The sequence below is a fragment of the Palaemon carinicauda genome, chromosome 44 (assembly GCF_036898095.1).
Source record: "Palaemon carinicauda isolate YSFRI2023 chromosome 44, ASM3689809v2, whole genome shotgun sequence".
Classification (NCBI taxonomy): domain Eukaryota; kingdom Metazoa; phylum Arthropoda; class Malacostraca; order Decapoda; family Palaemonidae; genus Palaemon; species Palaemon carinicauda.
In genome coordinates this window covers 49,459,086-49,476,546 of record NC_090768.1, presented here as the reverse complement: position 1 = coordinate 49,476,546, position 17,461 = coordinate 49,459,086, and the positions used below count along the sequence as shown (strand labels likewise).

General features: G+C 37.0%; 1 protein-coding gene across 2 annotated transcripts in view; it reads left to right on the top strand.

The window, feature by feature from the left end:
- Positions 1–14,168, top strand: part of LOC137634329 (START domain-containing protein 10-like) — a 54,316-nt gene extending 40,148 nt beyond the window's left edge. For both annotated transcript variants that reach the window (XM_068366712.1, XM_068366713.1), the window contains 2 exons: positions 5,280–5,402; positions 11,429–14,168. In XM_068366712.1, the coding sequence (XP_068222813.1) occupies positions 5,280–5,402; positions 11,429–11,524 (219 nt within the window). In that variant the 3' untranslated portion in view covers positions 11,525–14,168. The remainder of the gene's footprint in view (positions 1–5,279; positions 5,403–11,428) is intronic.
- Positions 14,169–17,461: the final 3,293 nt, after the last annotated feature.

Genomic DNA, 17,461 nt, shown 5'->3' with positions numbered 1-17,461 from the left:
TTCAAAGTACTCCATGTAGAGATTGGCTAAAATTGGGATGACGGGCTGTATATACTACAACCAATTTTTTTTTTTTGTAAATATTACCATGGATGTAGGAAAAGCATGATGTAAAAATGGCTCCATTTCTTTTATTTTGAATTTCTAAAGATACAGTGAGTAGAACATTTGTAATGTCATCTTTACATATATTAAGAGTATTATTTGTTATTTATATGTGCACATATCCTCAATAGCAGTAGCTTTAAATCAGCAGACAATACAGTAAAATCAATTAACAGTGCATTTTCTCAGATGGGCTTGCGTAGAAAAAGTCGATTTCATTGATATAAAATTATTCCTTTGATAGGCTATTTATTATGAAGATATGTAAGTAATGAATTTGGTAAATTTTTTTATTCATTATTTTTATGTAAATAAATATAAATATCTCAGAAATATGTACAGTACGGCTTATGGTGACCTTTAAAACACCACCATGATGCAACTGTGGTTATTTGGATTTGGTCCATTATATCCCAAATCCAGTATACTGTAAAAGGAGTCCATTATTGAAAGATCTACTCATAGGCAAAATGATTTACCTGTCGAATAATTTTTTACTTTACATTTTACTGTGCAATATCAGTACAGTATTTTGATTATTTGGTACATGCAGCATGTACTAGTTTATATACCTGTATACAGTAGTAAGTTACTGTAAAATGCTGTTTTGCTAATTTATCACCAATCCTTAAGACTTATGGGTAGGCTAGACCATGCTCAACTTATGATACAGTATTTTCAACTTGCAGTGGGATTGTCATAACTTACCCCCATCTCAAGTCAAGAACTATCTGTGCTTGAATAGATATTCTTGACTTCAATTTTTTTCATTATCATTATTTTATCACTAATTTCTTTGCACCTTGTAGCTATATTCTATATTCAGTATTATGAGCCCTGCCTTTCTCAGCTTTAATTTTCACTAAATTGTTGTGTTATATTAGTTTCATTTCATCTGATCTTGTTTTGTGTAATTTGCCTAGATGTTATTCTTTACACTTCTGTCGTAGGAGTATGCTTGCCACTTGATAAAAAACATACATTAGTTTGACTGGAATGCTTTTGATTCATCATTAAAAGAAAATATTTTGCATTGTATATAAATCTTAGAAGTTGTTTTTAATCATTCAGTAATATCTGAAATGTTTTTCATATAATTTTGATATTTGGATGTCATTGAAAATAACATTCTTGCAGGGGATACACAATAAGTAAATAGTGTCTTTTTTTTTCATGGCCAGCCATATGAGTGTTAACAATATTTATTTAAATGCCTAAGAAATGTTTTGATGAAGCAACATAGAGCTTTAACTTTACTGTCCAATGTTCTATTTCTTTTCTACATTTTCCCTTAAAATCAATATTACTCCTGTGACTAAATGGTTTTGAGTTTAATTTGGTACATATTTCAGTAAGTATTACCCAATATTCATTGTGCTATACATTTTTACGAGTGCAGCTTGGTTTGCAAACTCAAAAAGAGTAGTAGGTTTGTATGACTAGCCCCCTATCTTATATCTCGAAGGCTACTCAAACACAAAATGGCCATCAGAGAATGCTATAAAAAAGCTGTCATTCTCTTGTTGTCAGCCTCTTGCCTCCTGATTTACATCTCAATTGGTAGTGTTGCTTTCATTATAGGATTTTTCATCGCATGAAGGCCTCCACTAGCAGATTGCAGGTTTATGCCCTTTATCAGGACATTGAAGTTAGTGTAGTTATATTTTATATTAAATTTTCAACTTGATATTCAATTAATATCTTTTAAAATAAGATTTTATGTAGTTTATACAAGTCTAAGTTTAGGGAGGATATATGTTTCATCTGCTGAGGCAAAGACTTCATAATTACAGTATAAATTTGATAAGTGTAGGGATCTCCTAGATATAACATTACTGTATTATGATTACATACTAAATAAATGATCAGATGGTGGAAAGGATAAGTGAAGAGGGCACTAAGCATTTCTTCACTGGGTGTAGGGATCGTTTGGATCCAGTGGTATTGGATTTACTGAATATAGGATCCGACATAGCTAGAATAAAGTGAAGGAAGTTTATTTTAATACTTCTTATTCATCAGACTGTTACCTAGCAACCGTATTTTGGTTCAGGTTGCTATGCGGTTGTTTAAATAAGTCGTTCATTCTTGGGCGCTCTTTTCTCTCTCCCCATCTCAAATATCCCTTGTCCAATAGATAATTTTCTGATCCTTCATTTTTAAAGGTAGATTTTATAGATAGAAGTTAATAGTGCTAGCTCCAAAATTAAAATAGATATGATATTTTCAGACATCTTATTTTTGGTAGGAACAATTGATATGAATTTCAACTACAGTAATTAGATTTTGCTGGTTTAAATAACCTCAGGGAGTGTGTGATGGACATGAAAACTCCTTTTACATTATAAAATAATTAAGCCTCTGTATTCTGAATAAAGTTAGTTAATTCTTCATTTTCAAAGCAAAGGGAATAGGCAGGATTCCCATGCGTCCGAAGATAATTTTGAGGTGTTATTAGTCTAAAGGATGTTGGCTATAGAATAAATGTACTGTATATGTGGGGTTAAGCTGGCATGAGCAGATAATGCCCATCAAATTTTGATTTCATGGCCACAGAACAGTTTCTGCTATTGTTGGAATAGGTTATATTTACCTTGTTTAGGTTAGTCATACTTCAAGTGGCTTGGAAGTTTTACAGCTCAAGTAACTCCTGAATAATTTCTGAGGAGATAGCTGATCTATTGGCAAATTTTGGTTTTTGCTGAACATTTTCCAAGTGTGCACTTATTTGCGTGGGATTATTACAGTCTCTTAGACCCTCATGCAACAAATTGCATCTCTCCAAGGTAGCCACTAATTTGAAAAGTCTTTGCTTGGAGAATGTAGGGAAATAGCACCTAGCCCTGAAAGCTTTCATGCCCATGTAGGCATAGTTTGTGAGCACTGTGGTTTGGCACCTGCAATGTTCAGGGTTGATATAGACTTTATTGTGCTTCTTCACTAAGTGAGGATTACTTTGGTGGTACATTTCTCACTCCCGAACATTACAAGGCAGGAGGAACTCTCATTGATGATGCCTGCAAGTATTGGGTGTATGTATCTCGACAATAGCAGCTTGGAATCGAGTGATGCTAGCATTACAAGTGCTTCTGATTTTTCCTCTGAATATTGTGCTGATTCTAACACTGGCTGCATCAGTAATTTGTGTGATAATTTGCCTCGAGTCTCTTGTCATAGTCCCCTTATTTACAGATACCTCCACAGAAGGATAGGGAACTTGACTGAGAAGAGGTTCCACATTAATTGCCTCAAGCTGCTATTTATCTTAATAGTCTTATAATTGATAAAGGAGTTAGTTATGAATAATTATTGTCTTGTGGGAGAAAACAGGAAGTAACCAAATCAAGGTCTATCATTTTGATGCCACAGTTTTTAACCAGAAAGATCATTACATCGGGGGATCAGTTGAATAGGAAGCTACTCTCTATCAACCAACTAATCTCTTCACGCTTAGATATGTCAACAGTTGAAGAAACGGAAAACCTCAGGTGGACTTTTTTTTTTAGTACTGACTCTTGGGACTGGGCACCGGATGCCATACTGCAAAGTTGGTCAAGCCTAGATTTTATGCATTCTCTCCTTTTGCCATGATCAAAATTATAATCAATAAATTTGGACATCCAAGAAATGCACCTTTATCCTTATGTCTAACTGTCACCTCTGGTTAGTGGCAACTAAGCTAAATGTATGGATCCATCTGTTCTTGTTAGTCATTGATTGATTAATTTAGAATTCTCTGGCACCTTACTTCTAACTATATCGAGATTTTAATAATTGTTTCACCCAAAAATCATAAGGCTGAGGGGATTTTGGGTGCAACTCAAAATATGTTTAGCGCCTTAAAATGTTTGCAGTCTGATAGGCTAAAGAATTAGGAAGTCTTTGCAACCTAAACCAATACCGAACAATAGATGAATTTCGGTAAAGGTCTAAAGGTAATTCTCCAACATCAACAAGGAGGCTTGGGATAGACAAAGTTCTAAAGGCTCCTGGGGACAGTCTGATACCAGTATGGTGTATAGAATCTAAAATCTTTAATTGGCTTGGGGTGGCTGCAGAGTATAGCTAGTCATTCTTCTCTAGCCACAGGAAGCGTTCACTCCTGCTACACTTGTCTCCCATGAATGTTGATTTTTCTCATCATTATTGGTTTGGCATTACTGTGATTTTACTGGATAGTAAGGTATGTTCAATTTTCTAAAACTAGAGTTTGTTCAGGTCTAGCATAAAGAGGTATGTTACATGGTCAGATTAAAACTCTTTGCATACATATAAGTTAAGCTAAGCTGAAAGAATCTTACACTTCAAAGGGAATGGTCGCTACATTCATCAGCACTGTATGTCTAAAATTTGGAAATGGATTGGGTCACCAATATGTAGCTGTGTTTGTAATTTTATCAGTTAACAACCCTATCATGCTGAAACCACAACTTTTTGTCCGATCAGCAAAATTAAGTAACGTTGGGTCTGGTCACTACTTGGATGGGTAACTGCCTGAGAACAGCAGATGCTCTGGCAAAACAATGGTAATGGTGTTTCATTCTCATTTTGGATACCTTAGTATAGAAGATAGATACCCTGTTACGTACGGGAAAGCTCTAGGTCTTCACATTCCCACATTTTACGATGATATAACAGTTGTGAATCAAGTTCAGGCACTCTTTGAGCCACAATAACTTTAATAACCCTTTTTGGGACACAAGGGAAATGATCTGAGGATCTGTATCATGTATTGTTAGAGTGTCTGGGAAGTTTTCTGTTCCAATCAATCTACATAGCCAACCCTTTTCAAAAGTATTTCATCCAAACAACGTTTTTACATCGAATCACCTGGAGAATTTAGATTGCATTCTCGAACCTAGGGTTTTTGCAACAGTCTCGAATGTTCCTTATAAGTTCTAAAAGACAGTCTACCATTATTTTGTACCAAAGACACTGTTGTTATTTTTTAATTGTGCCAGTTTATTAAATCTGAAATCAATAAAAAAACAATTATATCACAAGTGTGTATTTGAATGACCATTGATATAGTTTTGAATTTGATTTCTGGCTTGTTTTTCTAATTTTGTTTTTTTGAAACATATATAGAAGTATTTTGAGAAAGACTTAATGTATTAGTTCACCAGTAACTAAACTTTATTTTTCTATTGCTAATGAAACACTAATTTTTGCAGATGGTGAAGACATTACATAAAGCAAGCATACAGTACATAACATGGAAGATGCAAAATAACCCTAATTACAAGCCATGGGTTTATCCAGAACAGATCAACGCACCACGGATAGCATTTACTCAGGTATTAATTTGGATTTATGTTAATTATACTGGATTTTTATGGTGCTGTACATTAGTTTCATTATGAACCTATCTCTTGTGCACGCAGACATTTGTAGCAATGATTACTTTCAGAAAGGGTAACAAAATTTTAACGGTAAAAATAATTCCAATACTTATCTGAGGTTCATGTAGCTATTATCTACAAAGCATAAGCTTATCTACCTTCAAATAAAAAACAAAGTGTTTTCTCTTCCCCTTACAACATTCTTATTAGAGTGCCCAACTAGAGCAGTATCATGTAGTTTAAAATAGGAACAGTGCATAGTGGTCTGCATGTGTGTTAACCCTGATAAATCACTGTAAATTTGGAAGAGGGGAAATGATGTGACTCCCAAATAAGTATCAATAAAATAATCCATTTTTATCATAAAACTGACTTTAATTACGTGACTTACCTGTTAGTCAGATAGCTAACTACCACACTTACAAAAGTGATAAGAATTGAAATAACCAAATATGTAAATATTTTCAAAATTTTGTTAGGTTCCCCTTCATAATTCTAATACTGCCATTGCGGGGTCAGTTGATTTCTTGCGAGCGATGTCGTTGTAGTTCACCCCGATGTGGATGGAGTTGATGTTTATCCGACCACCGGGTTCTTGTTCCCTGGCACGTAGGTGATGGTAGAGCCGAATTCAGATATGGCTGCCAGGTGACGTTGCTGATGGGCTGACCAACTGTCCCCTCGTCCCCTGGTTTGGTAAAGGCGTGGAGCAGTGGTTGGTGGCCCGTCTGGATGGTGAACGAAGTCCCCTCTAACAGATACTTGAAATGCCTGACGGCGAGATATACCGCCAAGAGTTCGCGATTGAATGTCCTGTACCGTGTGTCGGGAGGCATCAATTTCTTGCTGAAGAAGGCTGGAGGTTGTGGTTCGTTGTTCACCATCTGCTCCAAGACGGCACCTCAGGCTGTGTTGCTGGCGTCCATGGTCAACCGGAGAGGGGCCTTGGGGTCCTGGTAGGACAAGGTCGTGGCTCCGCAGAGGCTGACCTTTGTTCGCTCGAAGGCCTCTTGTTGAGGATGACCCCCATTGCATTTTCTTTGGCCTCCCCTTCAGGACGCCGAGCAGGGGAGTCATGATGCCTGCGATGTTGGGGAGGAATCTCCTACAGTATAATAATTTGCCATACCGATGAACTCCTGTAGACATTTTACAGTGGTTGGCGTCAGGAATTTGCTGACCGCTGCTACCTTCAATGTCAAAGAGCGCACTCCCTCCTTTGACAATTCGTGTCCCAGGGATTCTACCTTCTCGGCCCCAAAAGTGCATTTGTCAAAGCGCACTATGAGGCCGTTTTCTTGTAATCGTTTCAGCACTGTTCTTACGTGCTGAAAATGTTCGTCCTGGGACTCGGAGAACACCAGGATGTCGTTGACGTATACAGTGCAGAAAGGTAGGTCCCTCAGGATGTTGTCCCTTAGGTGCTGGAAGGTTGCCCCGGCGTTTCCGAGTACAAACGTTGAGTATACGAAAACGTATGATCCGAACGGGGTTATTATGGCTGTCTTGTGAATGTCGTCGGGATGTACCGGGACCTGGAAGTATGATTTCAGGAGGTCCATTTTGGTAAAAATTGTAGCCCCGTGGAGAGTCCCGGTGAGGTCCTGCATGTTGGGCAGGGGTAGTGGTCAGGCGTTGTAACCAGATTCAGACATCTGTAATCACCGCAAGGTCTCCAGCTGCAGTCAGATTTCTTGACCATGTGTAGCGGTGAGGCCCATGCGCTGGATTCCATTTTACACACTCCCATTCGTCCATCTCGAGGAAAGCGCGTTTGGCATCCTGTAGTTTTTGTGGTGGAAGACGTCAGAATTTGGAGTTAGTTGGTGGGCCCGTCGTAGTTATGTGGTGATATATCCCATGCTTGGCAGGAATTCCCTCCAATTGTTGTAATTCATGCATGAGGACTTTGGGAACTCCTGCAAGAGGCGGTTGTACTTGCTGTGTGACGGAGCATACACGGGGAATACTGGGCCCGTGGGAGAGTCGGTAGGACCGGTAGGTCTGTTGGTTGTCAAGTCATTTGCGACGCATGTCTACTAGCAGACCATGGTGGGCGAGAAAATCAGCGCCCAGGAGTGGCGTCTTGATGTCGGCAATCAGGAAAGGCCAGTTGAACTCTTGGCCCCTGAATGATAACTTCAGCGTTTTCCTCCCGTAACAGGGGATGGGGTTGCTGTTTGCAGCAACCAGTGCGGTCCTGTTGTCTGATGGGTGGCTGTTGTCGTGCTTCGTATGCGGGAACTTAGAGACTGATGCGCCGGTATCCACTGGGAACCTTCTCCCCAAGTTTGCGTCGTGGATGTAGAAACCCACGGGGTCGGAGTTCAAAGGTTCCGGGGCTGCTTGTAGACGTGGTCGCCTAATTAGATTTTTTGAAAATGAGCATGGCCAGGCGCAATTTTCTGCTCTTTTCCCCCACATGCAGTGGTAGTAACACCATCTTGATTGGTCGGGGGTTTGTTGTTTATTTTCTTCTCGGTGCTGTTGATGCTGGTAGCGACGCGGTGGGGGCCGGGTTCGTTGTTGGTGAAGTCTCCTATAGTAGAACGCATGGATCTCTGCATCCTCTGGTTCCGAGGGACACTCTTCCTCCTCTGTCTCGGCGGTGGCGGCATATCTGGAGGCCTGGGCCGCCAGGTGGATCTTGTCGGCCTTTTCTACTAAAGAGAGCATGTGTAGGTCTTCAGTCCCTTCCAACTGAGCGCAGACATAATTTGGGAGTCTACGCAGGAATATCTCTCGGGTCAAGCTGATTTCTTTAGGCCGCCCGCTGCTATCCAACTCGTCCAGCTGCAGCAGGTCCAGGAGCTCGTCCCAGGCCTCCGATGAGAGATTGTCACCGAGGGGGGTTTTCATCAGGTCGAGAGCGCGCTGGGCCCTCAGAGTCGCGGGAAGGCCGTAGACTTTTGACAGTTTCTTTTTCAGCCTATTATAATGTAGGGCTCCTGGTCTCTACCTCAACCAGGACGATATTTTCTTGAACATGTCTGCCGAGAGTGGTGCCATCACCATGTCGGCCATCCTTGCCTCGTCTGTCATGTTTGTGAGCCTGAAGTGTGTGTCGGCCCTCTGGAACCATACCGTGGCCGCATCGGGTGTGAAAGGAGGCAGTTGTAACTTGTGGCCTGTCGCCACCTGCTTGATTTGAGTTACGATCATGCCGTACACCTCGGCTGCGAGGGGCGTAGAACTATCGACATCTGAGTCTGCCATTCTCCTCACTCTCCGAAACTCACTCTTGAGCCGTATTTTATCCGTTTATGGAGAGAGGTTTTCCGAGTAGTCGAGTTATCATTAATGCGGTGGCAACCTGCAAGGAAGAACACCAGAACGCAAGTTATTTTGCGCCGTAGTAAGTCCGTTTGTGGCGTTTTTTGGCGTGTGAGGGTCGCGAGCCCAAACATTCTCTTTCGAGGTTGCCGTGTCAAGTCCGTTAAGGGAAACTCCATGGGTCTCCATTTGCGAGGGGCGAATGACAGATCATAGCCGACTGATGCTTTATTCTCAGAACAGGTGATTGACATAGAGGTCTGCGGACAGATAAGTAGCAGGTGACTGACCGCCGCAGACAGGTAAAATATGTTGGGCATTTGTGTTTCTTTACATTAACATATTTACAAATAGCAAGGCCCAGCATTAACCCACAATAATGAATGATACGTAAATAAAATGAAGAGATGATTCTGCCTACGATGATATAAATAACATTTACAGTACAATGAAATAACAGGAAAATATATATAGGTACAAAAAGGGAATTCATTGTGATGTCATGGGGGGGGAGGCATCGAACTCCTTCGTCTCCCCCTTCCTCTGTTTCCTTTTCCTCGGATGTTGGGGGGGTGAGGTGTACGTGTGCTATAGCCCGCCCGCTATGGCCGTATTTTGCTGAGCACTCTCGAGATAGATGACCGTAGGCCTGACAAGCGTAACGGCGGGGAGATCGTTGGGTGGGGCACTCAACTCGTCGGTGCCCCTCTCCCCCACACTGCCAGCATCTTCTAACCTGCTGACTGTGTTCTACCCTATCCCTCCTTCAGGGGTCGAGTTCCTCTCATGGCTGCCAACTTCTCGGAATCGGGCCAGTTATTCCCAGTAATTTTTTCTTCTGGCAAACTGTCTAAAATGTTTTATATCGCGCTCACTACGTCTGCTAACGAGCGATTGCTACAGGTAGCAAATGAATCGCAATTCCGAAAAATGCGAGTTGCAAAACTAAGAATGGATTCACCTTCCCGAATTTTGGGTTTGTAATTTTCTTTTATGTCTCCCTTTCTTGCATCAGGCAAGGCATACTTCTCAATTAAACGTCGTTGTATTTCAGTATAACTTCTTAAATTGTCTTGTGGCCAACACATTACCTCCATTGCAGGAGCATCTTTCAGCAATCCGATTACTTGAATATCTTTAGTTCTTTCCGACCACCCGCGCATCGTGTGGTTGTCCTCTGTTCGGTCTGTTATTAACAGTGCTTATTATCTTCCTTTTCTCATGTTTCATTTTTTATTTTATGTATAATCATGGGTCCTAACAAGCTTAGTATGATTGTAAGTAAGTCAAGGACAGTGGTTCCTCAACATCCAAATCTCAGTATTGATAATGTTTCTTCAACTTTGTATGACTTTTAAAATTTCAGGTGTGATTCTCATCAGCAAATTTACTTTTGAGAAACACATTAAGTCTGTGTCTTCTTCCCTTGCACAAAAATTTGGCTTATTGAGAAAGTCTTTCAAGATTTTCAGTGATCAATCTATTCTGAAGAAATATTTTACTTCTTTCATTCTACCTTGTTTTGAGTACTATTCTCCTGCCTGGTCTTTAGCTGCTGATTCTCATCTTAATTTGTTGGACAGAAACTTACGGTCTGTTAAATTTATTATTCCTGATCTAAATATTAATCTTTGGCACTGTCGTTCAATTAGTTCATTATGCATGTTGCATAAGATTTTTCATAATTCTGACCATCCTTTACATTCAAATCTTCCTGGACAATTCCATCCTGTTCATAATACTGGGCAGGCAGTTAATTCTAATAGCCAGGCCTTCTCCATCATGAAGCTCAATACTACTCAGTATTCTAGAAGTTTTATTCCAGCTGTGACCAAGTTGTGGAACGATCTTCCTAATCGGGTAGTTGAATCAGTAGAACTTCAAAAGTTTAAAGTTGCAGCAAATGTTTTTTTTTTGTTGAACGGGCGCTTATAAGTCTTTTTATAGTTCATATATGACATATCTGTTTTGATGTTGTTACTGTTTTTAGAAAGATTTATTGTCAATTTTTTTCTAATCATTTATATATATATATATATATATATATATATATATATATATATATATATATATATATATATATATATATACACATACATACATACATACATACATACATACATACATACATACATATATATATATATATATATATATATATATATATATATATATATATATATATATATATATATATATATATATATATATATATATATACATACATACATACATACATACATACATACATACATACATACATACATACATACATACATACATACATATATATATATATATATATATATATATATATATATATATATATATATATATATATATATTATAGATATATATTTCATATACAATGTAACTATACAGGCTTTCAAATGTTTATGCAAATGTGTATACTATATAAAAATATATGTGAAGGAGTTTATAATGGTTATGGTGATCAGACAGATGCTAAGATGAACACTTCTCAACATAAATGGATTTTTTAAAGTTTCTTTAGGTTTGTATCCTTCTCGGTTACAAAATCCTCTTTGGTTTATATGGTAGGTTTTTATCTCGGATAAATATAAATTTCAAGCATTTTTTATTTGATAGTGATTTTTTATATGGCCTCTAAATGCTAAACTCTTACTTGGAAATTCAAGGGGGTCTGGATTTTATGTGATAAATGAGATTTTTCATTTTCCCAACAGTGCACCAAAAGTCCTGAAGATGATGCCATTGAATATGTGGACGAGTCCAATATTGATGAAAAATCTCTGACTCACCTCAACCACGATGGCTACTAGCACCCAGGACCATCTCTCTGAAGCCTTTGTGATATTCGTAGGGAGTGAAAACTCCAACAAGAATGCTTGTTAGTCTTTAAAAATAATTTTTGATAATTCCTTTTATAAAGTAAAAAAATATCTGAAATTCAAATAATGCTATAGAGTACTTCAACGTGAAAAATATGAAAACATGGGGGCCATGATGCTGCATAACTGGTGACTTTCAAGGGAGACCAGATTAGAGTTATGAAATAAAAGAAATTGATACTACTGTATTGTTAAAGTTAGGAACCCCATTCTAGAAGAAAGTCTGTGTGGATAATGTTCATATAGGTAGTAACTAAAAAAAAGCTGTCAAGGAGATAGACAGAGCTTATTTCAGGCTGTTGAAATGAAAAATATCAGTACAGTACTGTATTTTACAGTGATATTATGAACTGTTTACCCAATAAAAAGCATTAGCGAAAGATACTGAAAAAGATATGCTGATATATTTGGTACAAATATCTCTTGGTATATATTTCAGATGTCTACTCTATTTACAGCTAAAAATGAGTTTGCAATTTGATACTATGCTTAAAAATTAGGGAATATCATAAATGATTAACTCCTTCAAGACATTTAGTTCTTGTATAATGTGAATAAGAGTTCAACTTTATACGTCGGAAATGTTTGCAATGCCATGAGTATAAATTTGATATTGCTATGAGATATCATATCCCAGGCCTGCTTAAGTTTTAAGACAATAAAATCCTATATACTATGGTAACCAATTACTTTTCTATCATTTTAATATTATTGAGTGAAAAAAAGCCTATTTGGGCTCCTAATGGTAGACAGTGGAATACTGAGGATTTTGTGGTTATTGTGGTTTTGGGAAATCGAATTCTCTAATAAATTACTTTGGCTAAGCATAAATGATTGCTACATATAGCAAGTGATTTGTCATGAGACAAGCACATCATATTTAGTTATGGCATGTTAACAGGGTGGAAATGTCAAGTTTCCTTATGCTGGTCAAAAATAAGTTAGAATTACTGTATAATCAAACCTATAACTTTTACCCATCTACACTAAGCGCTTTTTTAATATTACTTGATCAGTATAGAAAAACCAGAGCTACAAAATTTCGTCAAAAGATCACATTTCCAAAGTAAGAATGTCAAATTAGGTGTACAATAATGCAAAATAGTGTTGTTCTGTACTTGTATGTTTGGCCTTAAATGAGTAGGTTTTCATGAGTGTTAAGAATTGTGTTTGGAGCGTGTTGATTTCCATAAATATTAAGAACCTTCATGTTTTTAAGGGTTATGAGTTCCTGTATGCTCAAGGTAAATATTAGTGTGGCTGAAACTAAATGTTCCTTGATAAATCAGGAAAATTGTGAGGCATAGGGCAGTTTTATTTATCTAATAATTTCAATTGATATTCTGTAGACCCAATTACCTATGATATTTAAAGCGGTACAGTTCTTTGTACTGAGAGAATTGTCTACATTTTGGTAAAAATCATCAAAATATTGTATACTTCTTTAATTTATTAAGAATTTCAAAAGAAAGATAAAATGGGAGATAAGAATTCTTTGACGAATTTTGTAAAATAACTATACTAGACTCGGAAAGCCCAACTATGTGCTGTAACATGACCAATCACAGGTATATGTAAGTTGGTACTGTGCATTTGTGTACTAAAGTTTTATGAGGTATTACTACCATTTTGTTGGAGAAAAGCATACTTTGGGCATTATTATTATTATCATTATTATTATTATTATTATTTTTATCATTATTATCCTCATGGTAATGATGACAAAAGGGACAATGGTGATACTATTCCTCAAAATGGGTATTATTTCTTGTGATATGAGAAATGTAAATTTGATTTAATTAATAAGACTAATATTATTTTGTTGTTTAAAAACATGAAAAATGAGAGACATTCCAACTCATAAAGGTTTATGAGTCTCCTCTGATGAAGAATCAGCACCATTCAGTCAGGGCAACTGATGGAAAACCACTTTGCTAATTTTGTTTCCTTAGGGAGTCTGCTTTATCATTTTCAGTGGATCCTCATATTAGTGTTAGGTGTATTTAGATTAATAAAAATTGCATGTGCTCCTTATTACACCCTTACCTGCCTTTAACTTCCAGTGTGATACAGTGTGATCTGAAAGAGGCATATGAAGTTTAGTGTAGGGTTAAGCAAGAGATTCCAGTGTCTTTGAACTATAAGACTTTACGAGTAACTACAAATTTTTTCACAAGTTAATTCATTCCTTTTGTGTTTTTTAATGTATATTATCAAAAAGGAGTAAGCTTATTTACTACATGTATAACATTATAACATTATAAATTACACTTGCATTTGACTGGGTAATCGTGTTTTCTTGATGGTCTATAATAAATTATTTTGGTTTCCTGGGCACATCCATATATCCTTTTTAAAGAATTTTATAAAGGTATTACTATGAATGATAAGATAAAATTAATCATATAAAGATAAAAATTCTGAGAACACCTCTCATAGAATCCTTCAACAATGACAATTATTGATTAGTCACTAAATTAACTTTGAAATATATGTGTATAGTGCAAATGTACTGTATATAAACTTTTTGAGAATAAAGTGTAAAGTATAAAGTTTAACAATATAATCTTAATCAGAATTTTAATTTCAGCTTCTTCATGAAAATTCCTTTGCAAGAAAAAAGTGAACCTTTAGAGTTTAGTTTCTAATTTTCTGACTGGAGGGAGGTAGGTGTTTAAATACAGTAGATTATTTCTCTTATGAAAGGCAGTATTGCATATCAATTTTCTTGTTTGTATAGCAATTAGTAATACAGCCATAGATATTCATTATTCTGCATACTATACCTTAATTCCTGCTTTGGTTAGATGATGGTATTTCAGTGTTTTCGGTACAATGAGAGCCATATTCAGTAGAATGTTTTTATCTTAAGTAGTTATTAAAGTACAGTTCTTAGCATAGATTTTATTAACATATTTAAGGTTTGTGGGTTAAATGCACAGTGGAACCCTGCATTCTAGGTAGCTCAGTTCAATAAGAATTGATTTTTGCTAAAGTTTATCTCCAGTTTGTGTTTTTTGGCAGTATGGAATTAAACTGGAACTGAAAGGTTCTATCTAGTTTATGGATTTCTAACTTTTTCATCAAGTTATAAAAGAATGTAATGTCTTTGGAAGAATACATAATAGGTTTCCATATAAAGAAGAAGGAATATGTTTGGTTCTTTTGCTAAGAGAAAGTCAAGATGTGAATAGAGCAATTTATGCTACTGATTACTTGAAAACTAATATAGATGATAATGAAGCCTTTAAGGTAGTTGAATTGTATTATTATACTAGAATTTAAAAATTAGATGGTTTCTAATGTTCCTTTGTTCCTAGTCATTAGTGTAATTTATCAATTGAGAGTTTTTGAAAGTTTTAATCTAATGGTTATCTATGTCTTTTTTTTAGGCTGCAGAGTATTTCATCCACTCAATTTTCATCGTTTTATTCTCAGACAAATATATATATATATATATATATATATATATATATATATATATATATATATATATATATATATATATATATATATATATATATATATATATATATATATATATATATATATATATATATATATATATATATATATATATATATATATATATATATATATATATATATATATATATATATATATATATATATTATATATATATATATATATATATATATATATATATATCACTTTATTTTGCAGTCTCAGTGCTTGGAATATTTTAAAGCAGCAAATGTAATAGCAGTGTATCAATTTATATTTAGCTTTTAGCAGCATCCCATAAATATGGTTTTTGCAAGATCAAGGTGTTTTATTGCTGCACATGGTGAGTGTTAATTGATGCTGAGACGGGTATATGGGTAGATCAGGTATTCTTGAATGCAATTATAACAATATGCAACTAGGTTCATAATTTACTCATGCTCAAAGCATGAATCAGAAATATGCAGAAACTGCATTTTTAGCAGATGTTGTCATTCTGTGTTTAGTCCTGAAATTTTAATTACAGTACTGCCAAACTTTGCCATTTTCAGTGGGCTGAAAATGAGTGGTGTAAAGTTAAAAAAAAAAAAATAGGCCAGAGTTTATTTTTGTTTGATTATGTAACTAGTCTCTGGGTTTTTATCATTGTTATGAAGTTGGTTTTTTAAATAATCTAGGAGGTTATTTTCTATTTATGTATTTAATGCATTGTATTGTGTGTATTTCTTGTTTACAAAATGTTGACAACTTTTGTTGAAAAGAGTACACCAAGTGGTTTAAATCAAATAAAACTGATTAGTGTAAAAGGTCTTTTTCATTTCACCAACATTTCATAATTTGTCTCTTGAGAGTTAGATCCATAAGCACCAAAGTTTATATCAAGAATTAAGGCATTTGAATGACGGAAATACCTATTTTTGTGGAGGTGGAGAAAGGAACCATCATTTTAGTCCTCCCCAGCATACCCACGTAACAACAAACCCTCAACCACTATTCGTGCTTTTGTCGACACTGTACACAACGTATCAATTCCAGAGCATTATCAAGATAAGTACCCATCTTCAGGTTTTATTTCCTTTCTTGGCTTAATTATATAATATAAGCATGCTTGGTTAGCACCAGCACTCAAGTAATCGATTTTGTTTTTGCCCTCCAAACGTTAATGTGTTGTATGTCCTATATTTTCATAAGTTCATTTACTGTCCTAGACATTCTGTTTCCCAGTAATGGAAAAAGGTTTGTGTTGATTGCCAGTGCCATTTCATTGTCAACAAGTTCTAATTATTACTTGTTCCATCACCAAATACAAACCAACGTTATTTATAGGTGATATTACTTTTGGCGAAGCTGAAAGAGGAACCATCAGATTTTTATCAAGGGTTAACCACCCACCCGCTAGTTAGCAGGGGGAGGGTTAGTAGCTACCCCACTCAATCACTCACCCACTTTGCTTTTGGCTCGGGTGGAGAGCGGACATTGCGGCTCTTCCCCTCTCACCAATTATTGACTTGCCATTACTGACTAATCACTTTTGTTTTCTTTTTATTTTCAGTGTGTGTGTACTCTCTTCTTGGCAGTCTTCATGCGTACCTGCCCAGGAACTGTGGGCCGCTGCTGCGGGGAATTTCATGTCGTCTGTTGATATGCACTCCCTGCTGAGGGCGGCATTGTGACCAAGACAACACCTGCCCTGAATGACGGGAGTGGTCTGCCTCCCAGTGGGAGAAGTAAGTATCTTGGCGTAAGAAGAACTCCAAAAGGGATTCTTTGCCTTCGGGGTCATCCTCAAAGTCGAAGAAAACCAAGGCTTCTTCCACCCCCTGAAGCTCCTCTTTGGTTGGTTTCCCCCAGGGAACCATCGAACAGAAGCGTAGACACCAATTAATCCCAGGTCAACTTTGGTTCTCGAGGGACAGTGCTGCTTCCCCTAGTGAAGCGTCCCCGCCCCTCCCCCCGAGTGAGACCTGTCCCTTTTTTTTCAGGTTTTTCAGGCGTGGGCGTACCTTGGTTTGACTGGCCTTACTTCGAAGAAAGCACTTTTTGAGCTTCTTCAACTCGGTGCAGAGAAGTGGACGCTGACTTTCTTGGAGGGGTATCTCTTGTCAATGTTGAGTGTGGGCTCATGAGATCCTGAGTGGTTGTCCACTGTATCTACCGACAATTTCCACCCTGCCTCTTTTTCCGCCGCTGTCACCGTTGCCGAAGACTGCGTTTCCCCCCTTGCTGAGCCGACTCTTCCATTGGGGGCAGGGCAAAAGTCCTAGGCAGGTCTCTCCTGCGGGTGGGTATCTCTCTCGTCCTAGAGCGAGATCCCCACTACAAACCCCGATCCAGAGGTCTTCTAGAGATCATCCTGTTCCTGCAGAGCAGTCCTCCCCTTCCGATGATCATCTCTGTTCTTGA